The sequence below is a fragment of the Camponotus floridanus genome, unplaced genomic scaffold (assembly GCF_003227725.1).
Source record: "Camponotus floridanus strain SB8 unplaced genomic scaffold, Cflo_v7.5 scaffold85, whole genome shotgun sequence".
Lineage (NCBI taxonomy): Eukaryota > Metazoa > Arthropoda > Insecta > Hymenoptera > Formicidae > Camponotus > Camponotus floridanus.
The window spans coordinates 509,856-523,066 of record NW_020229855.1 but is presented as its reverse complement, the minus strand read 5'-3'; the positions used below and the strand labels follow the sequence as shown (position 1 = coordinate 523,066).

The 13,211-nt window shown below is 36.6% G+C and overlaps 1 protein-coding gene across 1 annotated transcript in view; it reads right to left on the bottom strand.

The window, feature by feature from the left end:
* Window positions 1-13,211, bottom strand: part of LOC105251729 (probable multidrug resistance-associated protein lethal(2)03659) — a 469,824-nt gene that overhangs the window by 93,232 nt on the left and 363,381 nt on the right. Inside the window, exon 11 of the mRNA XM_025414600.1 lies at window positions 7,267-7,940. Within this exon, the coding sequence (XP_025270385.1) occupies window positions 7,267-7,940 (674 nt within the window). The remainder of the gene's footprint in view (window positions 1-7,266; window positions 7,941-13,211) is intronic.

Sequence of the window (13,211 nt, the reverse complement as noted above, 5' to 3'; positions counted from 1 at the left end):
TTATTATAGTTTGTTATTCGCATTTTCGATATTTTATTACCGTTAATTATTCACGCTCATGTTCGATCGTTTATCTTGTGTAATTGCTTATTCGCTCAATTCTTCCGTTATTACCGTAATTCTGTATTTGTCTGATCGACTCACGTTAATAATCGAGTCTATTAATATCGCGTTTAGCGAATTTAACTACTGTCATTATTTAATATTTTTGGCTTACAACAGACGGATGTCATTACTAGAAGCATCATCGCGGTATTTATTATTAATAATTCAAGCGGAATTTGTAGCCGCCGAGACCCTGTGACGTCTCTTTTAGCGCAACATTCCAAGACTTTCTTACGCTGTTTTTTTCTATCGCGCGACACGTGATACCGCGGTGATCGTGCTTGAATGCCGGCCCGTCGCTGCCGGAAAATTTCACTATAATCGATTGTAAAACATCTTGCAATATCTACGTGAATCTGTCTCGTGTTAAACTTTATCTATTTGTTAAATATATCTATTCTTGTTATTCTAATATTTTGTCTTATTTGCAGCCACCTTGTATTCTCGATCCTTCCTTGTTAATTATGAAGAACGGACCGCCCCCTCTGCCATTTTCGAGACGGGGCTAGCCGAGCATCTCTGTCGCGATTAATTGAGTAGCGTTTTCCGTGCTTATTATATCGAGATATCGAATTATTTTTTTTGAAGTGGTGCGGATTACCGCATCTGGCACCCAAAAACTTTTGAAGATAAAATTGAGTAGAAATCGCGCCGAAGGTGTGCCGTGGGCCAACAACACCAGTCAGATCTCATTATCAGCCCTAATTAATAAAATCAACGGTCACAGACTATAATATAAAGTAACATAACAGATAGCGGATAGCGACCAGCTGATCGCTGCAGGCGCCTCGCATAAGCACCCGCGTCTGACGGTGAATCGCGTCACCCTTGCCTGCCTCTTGTACCTGACCTGTCATGCGTTAACTACTTCCTTTAATAATCAAAAACTAAGCTTCGGATGAAATTTTGCAAAAGGAAAAATCGTCTTAGAATTGACTCAAGAATGTGTCATTTCATGGACACTGGGGTTATTTTAATCACCTTGTATATATATATATACATATATATATATATATATATACAAGGTGATTAAAATAACCCCTTGTATATATATATATATATATATATATATATATACATACTTTTAGACTTTACGAGATATTTCGATGGCAAAGTTAAAATGAAACATCCTGTGTATGTATATATATATATATATATATATATATATATATATATATATATATTGTGACGTTGCCGTCCTGTTGCGCGTACACCCGCCCCGATAATATTAACGGGTCGCGGGCCAAGCGGCCGTGCCAGAATCCACATTGAGAGAACATTATCGAATTCCCCGGAGAGACGAACAATATTATTATGTTTTTCGCGTTTATTAATTTTATTTGTCATATTTTTTGTATCGAACGAATTTCGGGCAACCCGCCGGAGAAGATCTGGAGGGCGAGGGACGCATTGAGGGACTTCTAGCGACCGGCGACATGGCGCTTTTCGACAACCGATAGCGAAGGAAATAGCGCCAGTGAAATCGAACCACAGAACGCCGAGGAGGGTAACATCACCCCTCCTCCGATAGTAAGGACGGAGGCGCGACCTAGGCTACTCTCCAAGAGGAGAGAGAGCAATGGCAGAATCTCCACCGGGCTATTACGAAGGGGCCCGCGACAGCAATTTTAATTTGAGGCCGTTTCGCGCCGGGCGCCGAAATACCTCGCGTTTCGCGAGGCGCTGGGATCGCTCGCGTGCCGCGACCTGATTGGCCGCAGGACTGCGCACCTCTCTACGCGGTCATTGACGCCGCTATCGACCCTGGATAGAGAGATCCAGGGATCACTTTGGTGCGGGCGCTCGATTGAAGCAGTCACAGTTGTTGATTTCCGTTGTCGTGTGAGCTTTGTTTGTCGCCGTTATCGAGATATCCGCAGAGGACGAGGCTGAGAACCATCCCAAGCACGAGGATTCGTATCGATGAGGTTGCCCCCATCTTTTTATTGTGAGCCACATACGCGATTCGGTCCGCCGTCCGGCCGTTCTGCCGCCGTCGTCATTTTCGTGTTGCGCGATCGCTCAGGCCCGGTGCCGAGCCGCCGATCTTCTGTGAATTTTCGGGCGATCGGAGGCAAGCGACCGAGGAAAAGCGGACAATCGTATGTAGGCATTAATTGATAAGGCAACGTTCGTCACTCTCCGGGTTTCGGGGTATTCATTACGCGTAGCTATCGACCACCGAATATCGACCGCGTGCGCGAAGGATCGCGAAAAGCGTACGCCGCCCGTGTTGTCGTGTCGCCGTCGTTGCCGCGTGGAATATTCCCGTAAATTATCTCAGGGCGATCCTTGCGTCTAATTGTGTGGATGTCGTCGTCGATTGTTAAGTGTGCGTGTGAGCGTCTATTGTATTATATCATATTGTGTGCGTTAGAGTATTTGTGTCTTCGTCGCGCTTATTACGACGCCGAATAGAGGGTAATAAGTGATAATTTGCGTCTGTCGAATGTGTCGCGGTGCGAAATAATCGCAAAAGTACGACCGAGAGTGAAATCTGAGCTGCTCGCGCGGAAGAAAGAGGCGAAAAGCCGGCTGAGAAAAATCTCCGGCCGCCGTCGGCTATCGAATATCGACATATCGCTCGCCTGTCGCATACGAGATCCGTCTTCGCAAAACTATTAATTATTTTCGATTTATGGTTAATTATGCTGTCGAACTATTAAGCTGTCGTTTAGAATTGCGAACTGGGAAATTGTGAGGAAAAGTCCGTAGCGATAAGTCGTCGATTTGGTTGCCGAAATTACGATACGTTTTGGGTGAATATTATCCGCGAATATTTCCGTGTCGAAAATCCTTTGTCTTCTAAAAAGTATCGTTCAGTTCAGCGAACTCCGGCCATAAAAACGGGCTCGGATAAACAACCGGAATGCCTTAGCGCTCTCTTTTCAGTTGTCGATTTCAAGCGAACATTTGCTTTGACGTCTTATTATTCGTGCCAGGATTGATTTGATTGTGTATTTCGCTTTCTCTTTTTTTTTTAATTTATTGTGAACCGTCGTTTTCAATCTGATTTGTTATTCAATTTTATTTTTACATTTTACTTTTATATTATTTCTTTACTAATAAATTTGTTATATTTCTTTGTTAAATTCGCGTAATTTATTTGAATGTTAGTCTCTCGTGGTTGTCGATATCCGTCTTTGCGTCTGTCGCATTTTGAATTAGTGAAGTCCCGCATAATCAATTGGCTTTCTCTAAAACCCCTCCGCTCTACCGTTAGGCGGACTAGTCGTGGCGAAGCAGGCTATCATTTTTCGCGTTCTTTGACGTTTCGTAGAAAATTGATGCGTGAAAGACCGCATCTGGCGCCCAACTTATCGAGATATCGAAACGGCCTCCGCTCCGTCGCGGCTCGCGCGAGAACGCCCTCCATCCCTGTTCCTCAGAGCGCGAGTATATAAATTTCGCTATTTTTTTTTACGGCGTTTTCGCTCCCCCGCGCACGCTCCCTTCCAACACCTCAAGGAGTGTGGCGAATAATTTAAATTGAAGAAACGTCGCAATATATATATATATATATATATATATATATACATATATATATATATATATACATATATATATCGAAGGTAAAGACCTTCGATGACAGCGCGGCTAACGAATTGTTTATATTTCATCCAATTTTGATATCGTCCTGACATTTTTTAGATTTTCGCTACCAATATTCACATCATATAATGCACAGTTTCGCACAACAATTATCGCACGGATATCATTAAAAAGAATATCGTAATCTCGAGCTAACAACGCATGTTTCGCGGACATCGAACGCACACATGGTGATTTCGCGGTCGCTACACTCTCGCAAAGGGACCTTCAGGATATCGATTTTTTTTAAACTTCACACACATGTAGAGGACCCTTAGGACAATCTACTGTACAAGCAGTAAGGCGCATCTTTCAAGCTTTTTAGAAAAAATCGAGAAAGAAGTTTTACAAGATGACTATATATTGTTATTTTGGTACGGTTAGCATGAGTCGCTGGTGGCGCAGTGGTAGCGGTCCGAGCTCGTAATCCCGTGGTCACTGGTTCAAGTCCCGCTCGATTTTTTTTTTAATCCACATTTTCTTTCAATATTCTGTAATATCTGATAGTAGTTTTGAATGATGGAATATGTACACCTCTTTGTCAACCATGTGATGTTTATTTTTATAGGCAGATTAAAAATTTTATAAAACGACTGCAAAATTGTTCATATTTGATTGAAATTGGATGAGAAATTTCATCTCGTGTAGATGCGATCAAAAAATCCATTCAATTATACATCATCAATTGTCTGCGCCGATATTTTCAAATATGTTAAAATACGCATGGTTTGCATCGAAATTATCTGACAAAAAAGAAATTTTCTTTAATGTAAATGAAGTTTGTTTCCCTGTGAAAGAATTGAAAACTTCGTGTGCGTGTGAGAAGGCTGCATTTATTAGATGCAGCCGCTACAATTTATGTTTTATTTGTTTGTATGACGAATATCATCCAAAGAAATGTATTATTCCAAACACTTCCAGCGATGAATATAAGCATAAGTAATATAAGCATTAGTATAAGCACAGTATTTTATCATTATATGTGTATAAGAGGTAATTTTGATTTTTGAATAAAATAAAAACAACTGCAAAAATAAAAAAACTACATTGTATTTTCCATCATTCAATATAAACTACTATCAGATATTACAGAATATTGAAAGAAAATGTGGATTAAAAAAAAGAAAACAAAAATCGAACGGGACTCGAACCAGTGATCACGGGATTACGAGCTCGGACTGCTATCACTGCACTACCGGCAACTCGTGCTAACCGTAGCAAAATAACGGTATATAGTCATCTCGTAAAACTTCTTTCTCGATTTTCTCGAAAAAGCTTGAAAGGTGCGCCTTACTGCTTGCACAGTAGATTGTCCTCTGCATGTGTGTGAAATTAAAAAAAAATCGGTGTCCTGAAGGTCTGGCCCTCCCCTTATCATTATGCGAGAGCTAATACGCATTTCGCGATTCCTTGCTCTCGGAGAGAGGAAGATTTCCCATTAATCTATTGCCATTGTAACGACTATCTCGAAAACCTCGACCGCTCGATACTGGTCCAAAAAAATATCAAAGGAAAAAATCACAAATTATTGATTCTTGAATACTTGAATATTTGATTCACGCAAAAACTAATCAAATAGGCGACAATGCTGAGATGGCCGTATCTCGGACCGGTTCGCACATGACTTACAATCAATTAATGGAGATGATGTATCACCAGTATGCTCCCCTTAACTTCCGGTTCTTCGTCCTCCTTCACAGATCCATACAAAAATAATTCTCAATAAAAGAAAAATTATGGTACTGGCGAGTGCTCATGTTAATCGCGCACAAGTGTGTTTCGGGATTTTCTGCTCCTGGGTCAATAGTCATTCGATCTTGCGTGCAAGAATTATGTTGACGAGTGGTTAATCGCACCGTAGTCAATCGCTCGCGTGATTTACTGTCGCGGCGCGTCAATTATAACATCGTATCGCGAACGCGTCTCCGATCTGTTACTCAGGAGGCTCTTTATGCTTAAAACTTCTTTCCTTGGAATATTCCGTTTTAAGTAGTCTCGGAGTTTGTCACTCCCTATCGAGGTTGGATAACAGAATGTAATAAAGGTCCTGATTCTTTTTCGGGTGCCATTTACATACATGGCGTCGCGCGAGAATCCTCTGGCATTCTCTGATGCTTATCGTAATAGTTTTCGCGGCAATTTGAATTTTGGCAGAAAGAGATTTTCCAAAATCTCAAAAACCTTTTCTGCGGTTTACGGGAGTTTTTGATCCGTGCGGTCATCTCTCGCTGTCGTTCCAGATTCCTATTCATTCTTCTCATTTTGCTTATTCCGCTGGGTAAGGCTGGTGACGCTCCCAATATCAAAAAGTTACAAACAATAAAAAGTTAGTTTATGAGGAATGCAATAATTATTTTCGCCTTCCCGAGGATTTCGACGTGGTTCTCACTATATTTCTTTTGACGCGACCGTTCAGTCGCTATCTCACGAGAACTTGGGAGTCGGACAAGTGGATGCTCAAGACTGCAACGTTACTCTCTCTCTCTCTCTCTCTCTCTCTATATATATATATATATATATATATATCATATATTTATATATATATATATATATATATATATATATACCGGGTGTTTCAGACCACCCGTACACCCCATTTTAAAGCAAAGGAAGTGGTTATTTTGAAAAATGTTTCAGACAAAAGTTGTTGAAGATAAAGTAATGCATTACATGGGTAAATTTGATTGACCTTGGGTGGCGTCGTGAAGGTCATGTCAAGGTCGACTTGAATTTTTTAAATGGGAACCCCTATTTTTCATTGCATATTCTTGTAGCTTATCTCGAGAGCTTTCCAAAACACTATAATTAAGTACCTTTTTATTAAGTACTTTTTGAGTTATAAGGCTTGAAATAATTTCTTAATTTTATATAAACCATAAAATATCTAGTAAACAATTCATTTTTCGATTATCTTACCTTCATACTTTTATGTACAAAATAATGAGAGGAATCAATTGGTGTAAAGAAAACACATAGTTGTTTCTAAGAAAAAATATGGAATTGTTAATTGCAAATTACATATTTTTTCTTAGAAACAACTATGTGTTTTCTTTACACCAATTGATTCCTCTCATTATTTTGTACATAAAAGTATGAAGGTAAGATAATCGAAAAATGAATGGTTTACTAGATATTTTATGGTTTATGTAAAATTAAGAAATTATTTCAAGCCTTATAACTCAAAAAGTACTTAATAAAAAGGTACTTAATTATAGTGTTTTGGAAAGCTCTCGAGATAAGCTACAAGAATATGCAATGAAAAATAGGGGTTCCCATTTAAAAAATTCAAGTCGACCTTGACATGACCTTCACGACGCCACCCAAGGTCAATCAAATTTACCCATGTAATGCATTACTTTATCTTCAACAACTTTTGTCTGAAACATTTTTCAAAATAACCACTTCCTTTGCTTTAAAATGGGGTGTACGGGTGGTCTGAAACACCCGGTATATATATAAACCATTGTATTAAATTAATGAAAAAGGTTTTAGGTATATTAATCTTTTTTGGGTTTTATTTTTTTTTAATCTACTGCATTAGATTTATCTCACTATCTTTGCTATATTTACCTATTTAATATGCGGCCAGCTGGATTCGTATTGTAGAAATATGTAGTAGTACGCAAAATACTGCGAAACATAGCGGAGTGTAGATTTATCGAAGACCACATGCATACGCTAAAATATATAATTGTTTGGAATTGCCATAGTAATATGATGATTGCTATCATTGTACTATATATGTAGCTCATGTAATCACGAGTCAACGGACCATTCCACAAAAATTCCGTGGTAGAATTACTAGTTTCGTGCCATGAACTCGATTCGATGTTTACCCAGAATGCAACAAAATAATCACTACCACTGGCAACTATTTGGTTTACTATGAAGATTACCATCATTAGAGCTATTATAAAAGGTTTTTTACTCGCTTTGAAGTAAGCAAAGAACACTTTGCGAGACATGTGACCTTTCATTGTTATTTCATGTGTTTCAATATTCGAAGCTTTATTGGCCCCTTTTTTGCTTTTTGTTAAATTTTGACATTGTTTATCAAATTGTTTGGTCTCATCTTCTTTGCATTCCGCATCTGTCATCTTTAGTAACTTCATAAAGTCAAGATTTAAGGCTTGTAGTTGATTGAATGTACCTTTTTGCTCAATACTACCATTGTTCATCACAATAATCTGATCAGCAAATTGTAAATATTGCAATTGATGCGTCACTAAAATTCTTGTTTTATCCTAAATAATAGACAATAATTAAAATAAATTAAAATCTTCAATATACTAATTTATAGTTCTTCCGAAAACGATTATGCTCCGATCTGAGTCAAATTTTGTAAATAGGTTCCTTTTAAGTACAAAAGAAATATACGAGAAGGATTTTTGGCGACTCAAAAATTAAGGTACTTTTAAGCCCTTTTTCCTAAAAATGAATATTACCTTTAGACAGTTTGTTCGAAATGATTTTGTTATTTTTTATTGAATATTCTGGTAGCTCACGTCGAAAGCTTTCTAAAACACTACAATTAAGTTAGTTTTCATTAAGTACTTTCCGAATTATGAGGCTTGAAATCATTTCTTAATTTTACATAAATCGTAAAATATCTTGTAAAATATTCATTTTTCGATTACCTCACCTTAACACTTTTATGTACAAAATAATGACAGGAATCAATTGGTGTAATGAAAACGTAGAGTTGTTTTTAAAAAAAATATGTAATTGTTAATTGCAAATTGCATATTTTTTCTTAAAAACAATTATATATTAGATGTAGATATTTATATTATATTGTAGATATTTTGGTAGTATTTTGGTTAATTTGCAATTAACAATTACATATTTTTTCTTAAAAACAACTGTATGTTTTCTTTACACCAATTGATTCCTCTCATTATTTTGTACATAAAAGTAGTAATATAAGATAATCGAAAAATGAATATTTTACAAGATATTTTATGATTTATGTAAAATTAAGAAATGATTTCAAGCCTTATAACTCAAAAAGTACTTAACGAAAAGGTACTTAATTATAGTGTTTTGGAAAGCTCTCGAGATAAGCTACAAGAATATGTAAAGAGAAAGTGTAGGTTCCATTTAAGAAATTGAAGGTGACCTTCATGTGACCTTCAAATAACTCTTCAAGGTCAAACCAATGGTACCATCTTATGTCCCCCTTGAAACCATACAACTTTTGTCTGAAACATTTTTCTGTATCTCCTATAGTTTTCGAGAAATTTTAGTCCGTCACTTAAAATGACTCACCCTGTATATACCATCCATGAGTCAGTGCGAAGCGAGGTCTATTATTAAGTAAGGTTCTACATAGGTTTGTAACTTTTCATGCGAAGCGAAGTCTGCACCACATCACTTTCAGCCGGCCCTCCTGCAACCACCCCGCTGGTAGGCAAGGTGGACCTCGCTTTACAACTTACAGCATATATCCATTGTGATTGAACTCTTCACAATTTTTGGCCTCTACCGGCGGGGTGATTGCGGGAGGAGTAGGCCTTCCCTTGCTCTCTCCGCGCGCGCGCGCGCGCGTGTGTGTGTATACATACATTTGTGAAATTAATAAAATTTCACCAATTAAAATTCCCCAAAAACTTCACCAACTTATTGAAGGTTACTCAGGGTCATGATCTTGATTACGTATGTCAAGGCCAAAGTCATTGGTGAGGTTGCCGTCTTTCTAGATATTTATCGTTTTAAACAAGCTGTCTAAAGGTAATATTCATTTTTACGAAAAAGGGCTTTAAAAATGTCTTAATTTTCGAATCACCAAAAATCCTTTTCGTATATTTCTTTTGTATCTGAAAGGAACCTATTTACATAATTTGACTCAAATCGGAGCATGATCGTTTTCGGAAGAATAGCCTTCAACAGGCAAATATTTTGAAAAATATGCGAGATACAAAAAAATGTTTCAGAAAGAAGTTATATGGTTTTAAACAAGACATAAGATATGTAATTTGCAATTAACAATTACATATTTTTTCTTCGAAACAATTATGTTTTCTTTATACCAATTGATTTCTCTCATCATTTTGTACATAAAAGTATTAAGATGCAATAATCAAAAAATGAATATTTTACAAAATATTTTACGGTTTATGTAAAATTAAGAAATGATTTCAAGCCTCATAACTCGGAAAGTACTTACTAAAAATTAACTTAATTACAGTATTTTGGAAAGCTCTCAAGATAAGCTACAAGAATGTAATAAAAAAATAAGCAGTTCCATTTAAAAAATTAAAGGTGACCTTCACGTGATTTTCAAGTAATTCAAGGTCAAATTGATGATACTATCTTATGTTCCCCTTGAAACCATACAACTTTTGTCTGAAACATTTTTGCTGAAAATGCTTTGTTGAAAAACTATCGAGGCACGATTTTAAAATGGGACACTGTGTATATACAGGATGTCCGTCGATTTTCGACCTAAATGAAATAAATAAGTAGATTGGCTCGAATTAAGAAGGAATGACCTGTATTGTTTTGGGATTGTCGCAATAATTAACGAAATATTAAATAAAAAAGATCGGCCAATCTGTGTGAGTAAAAGCGCGCGGCAACGAGAGTCGTCCCATCGTAATCCGATACTACGAGCGCGGCGAAGCGGTGGGCGGGTCGCTCTCCGAGACATGATGGTGGTTTGCGATATATCGCAATACCGCGCCGAAAAATGACCCGCCCTCCTTTTCGTGGCGAGAAAATGATGCGCTATCATTTCCACACCACCTTGCGGTAGATAGCATGGTGCGCTTTTTTTATAGTGGTTTCCACCATAGGCCTATTCCACTCTCAATTTAAAAATTATTCAAAATGCCATTTACTATACGCTGAATATATCGTAAATGTAAAAAATTAATGGACAGTACCTTTGCAAAAATTAATTCGTGATTGAAAATCCATCGATAAAATGTATTGCACACGTTGATAATGTGATACGATGATAAAATTCTTCAAGAATCCTTTCTTCTTCTCGTACACGAAGACGCACTGCTGGACCGGTTATCCTGATATTATGCATGACACTCAGTTTCACATAATTATTGCACAACTCGTAAAATTGTACGGCCACTTGGTTTTCGTGCACGCCCGAGAAATGATTCCATGTAAATTGCGACCGCACGATAAGTATTTTCTTCCGCTAGTCCGTATGCCACAATCATATCCGTATATTCCTGCAGAGTACACTTCATTTTCTCTGTTAATTTACTACGCAAGCACAAGATTTTTATTAAAACGTCTTAGCTCTCGCACGCTGTTACCAGACTGCGTACGCCAGCAGCACGCAACTACAGCTGACAGCTGAGCGGACATGTGAGTGTAAGCATACGTGTGAGTTGACGCCTGCGCACTATGATTACACTCACATGTCCGCTCAGCTGTAGTTGCGTGCTGTTGGCGTACGCAATCTGGTAAAAGCGTGCGAGAGCTAAGATATTTTAATAAAAATCTTGTGTTTGCGTAGTAAATTAACAGAGAAAATGAAGTGTACTCTGCAGGAATATACGGATATGATTGTGGCATACGGACTAGCGGGAGAAAATACTTATCGTGCGGCCGCAATTTACATGGAATCATTTCTCGGGCGTGCACGAAAACCAAGTGGACGTACAATTTTACGTGTTGTGCAATAATTATGTGAAACTGAGTGTCGTGCATAATATCGGGATAACTGGTCCAGCAGTGCGTCTTCGTGTACGAGATGAAGAAAGGATTCTTGAAGAATTTTATCATCGTATCACATTATCAACGTGTGCAATACATTTTATCGAGAGATTTTCAACCACGAATCAATTTTTGTAAAGGTACTGTCCATTAATTTTTTACATTTACGATATATTCAGCGTATAGTAAATGGCATTTTGAATAATTTTTAAATTGAGAGTGGAATAGGCCTATGGGGGAAACCACTATAAAAAAAGCGCACCATGCTATCTACCGCAAGGTGGTGTGGAAATGATAGCGCATCATTTTCTCGCCACGAAAAGGAGGGCGGGTCATTTTTCGGCGCGGTATTGCGATATATCGCAAACCACCATCATGTCTCGGAGAGCGACCCGCCCACCGCTTCGCCGCGCTCGTAGTATCGGATTACGGTGGAACGACTCTCGTCGCCGCGCGCTTTTACTCACGCAGATTGGCCGATCTTTTTTATTTAATATTTCGTTAATTATTGCGACAATCCCAAAACAATACAGGTCATTCCTTCTTAATTCGAGCCAATCTACTTATTTATTTCATTTAGGTCGAAAATCGACGGACACCCTGTGTGTATACACACACACACACACACACACACACAGTGTATTATGTGTGTAGTATGCACTCCGTATTATGTGTGTATATATATATGTACACACACACATAATACGGGGACACTGTGTATTATGTATATATATATATATATATATATATATATATATATATATATATATATACACACACACACACATATATATATATATATATATATATATATATATATATACACATAATACGGAGTGGACCCAAATGTTCCGATTAGACTTTAAGATTTTATAATTTCATTCTGAACAAAAAGTTTCCTATAAGTATGGGTCGAAAAATGTTTTTTTAAAAAGTTAGTGCCTAAAAACCTCTGAAATCATGGCTTTTTTATACATTTTTACAAATATTAATTAAAGTACCTACTTTTTAACAAAAAATATTGAAACAAAAGTTGTAGAGATTTAAATTATTTTTTTAATGAAATCAAAATAATAGTAGTACGTTCTACAGGTTTTGGGATAACGAGTTTTAAATGTACGAGAAAGTTTTTTCGGCTATCGACTGCAGAACATTTTAAAAATGCTCTTTATTTACACTAGTTATGGCTTTAGGTAATTTTTAATATTTATCTTACTTGTCAATTATTCCATTAAAAATATTTTATATATTGTTTTCTGTATTGTTTAAACCAATCAGCATAAATGAAGGAAAGGAAGAGCAAAAGGTAAAAAAATAAAATAAAAAGAAAATGACACTTAATATATTTTTTAGAAAAAAATTAATAAAAAGTAAAAACTTTTTTCTTTGATAAAAATAAAATAATTCTTTTTTTTAAATAAAAATAGGACTGTAATAAAAAAATTAATAAAGACGTGGAAGAACAAACGTGGAAAAACTAATTACTCTCAAAATTCACCTTCTGCTTTTCCTTTTCCCTATCTATGATGATTGAATCAAACAATACAGAAAAAATGTATAAAATTTTTCTAGTGGAATAATTAACAAGCAACATAAACATTAAAAATGAAATAAAGCCATAATTAACATAAATGAAGAGTATTTTTATAAAAACTCTTCCGTTGATAGCCGAAAAAAATATTTTTTTTACATTTGAAATTGATTATCTCTAAACTATAGAATGTACTACTATCACTTTGATCTCATTTGAATGATGATTTAAATCTCTGCAACTTTTATTTCGGTATTTTTTTATTAAGAAACACATACGTTTCTTAATATTTATAAAAATGTAT